Genomic DNA, 1,004 nt, shown 5'->3' with positions numbered 1-1,004 from the left:
TCTGGCCTCACCTTAGCCTGCAATGGAGGTACTAAAATCACAGACCGGGAGAGTCAGCCCCTGGCCACCCAAACGCCTCTCTGCACTCAGGCCAAGGCACAGGGTTTGGACGTAGCGTAAACGCGGTCAGTGTCCGGCGCTGCACTCGGCCCAGGAGGCCAGGAGGGGTGAGCTCTGGGGTCCCGGGGTTTGAGCCTGCACTGGGGTCTTCCCACCTACGGCGGGTGCTGCCCAAGGTTGCAGGCGCCGGCGCCGCGTGTTGGCCCGGGGAGAGTCAAAGAGGTGTTAGGACGCCACCTAGCGGGAGTCCTGGGGGAGTTCTGGCTCAACTTTTCCCAGGACGGCTCTTCCCCGCTTGATCCCGAGACCTCGCGGCCACGTGGTTGCAAACCTTGGCTGGTGGGAGGTGGCCGAGGGCGGAGTCCGGCCTCGTGCCCCACCAAGGCTGGCTTCAGCCCCTCGCCTGTCCCCTGTCCCCTCCAGGGCTTGCAACAACCCCCAACTGTCCTGTCCGCGGTCCTCGGTGGTCCCCCTAACCGAAGGACCTGACTCAGTCGCCCTGCTTAAGCCCTCGCGCTCTGCTGCGTTTGCCCGTGTGCCCAGGGCATGCAGGGTCCCATTATCAGCTAAGACGGTCGCCAAGAGCAGGGGACACTAGACGGGAGAAGGCCAGAGTACTAGGGACCAACGAAGGGTTGGGGGAGGCGTGCCGCCTCCCGCTGGGGGCGTGTCCTAAGGCCCCGCCCAGGCTCCCGCCCCCCCGCCGTGACAAGCGCTGCAGAGTTCGTCCCCAAGACAGAATCGCTGCTACTGGTCGTCGTCTCTAAGCTCGGGAATCCCACTGCCACCACCATGCCCCGGGGAAGCCGCAGTGCGGCCGCCCGGCCAGTCAGGTGTGAGGGGAACTGGACCCCCGTGGGGACGGGGTTCGGGACGCGTGGGCACTCCCCCAAGGGCGTCCGCAGATTGACCTTGGCTACTGCTGCGCCATCTTGGCGGGGGGA

The 1,004-nt window shown here is 66.5% G+C and overlaps 1 protein-coding gene across 1 annotated transcript in view; it reads left to right on the top strand.

Moving 5' to 3' along the window:
• Positions 1-757: 757 nt before the first annotated feature.
• CHCHD10 (coiled-coil-helix-coiled-coil-helix domain containing 10) overlaps positions 758-1,004 on the top strand; it is a gene marked incomplete in the record, with an annotated part of 1,554 nt that continues 1,307 nt past the window's right edge. Inside the window, 1 exon segment of the mRNA XM_006140223.2 lies at positions 758-893. Within this exon segment, the coding sequence (XP_006140285.2) occupies positions 853-893 (41 nt within the window).

Source organism: Tupaia chinensis, unplaced genomic scaffold (assembly GCF_000334495.1).
Source record: "Tupaia chinensis unplaced genomic scaffold, TupChi_1.0 Scaffold000024_1, whole genome shotgun sequence".
Taxonomy (NCBI): Eukaryota; Metazoa; Chordata; class Mammalia; order Scandentia; family Tupaiidae; genus Tupaia; species Tupaia belangeri.
The sequence above is the reverse complement of the archived record's forward strand: the minus strand, read 5'-3'. Positions and strand labels throughout refer to the sequence as shown.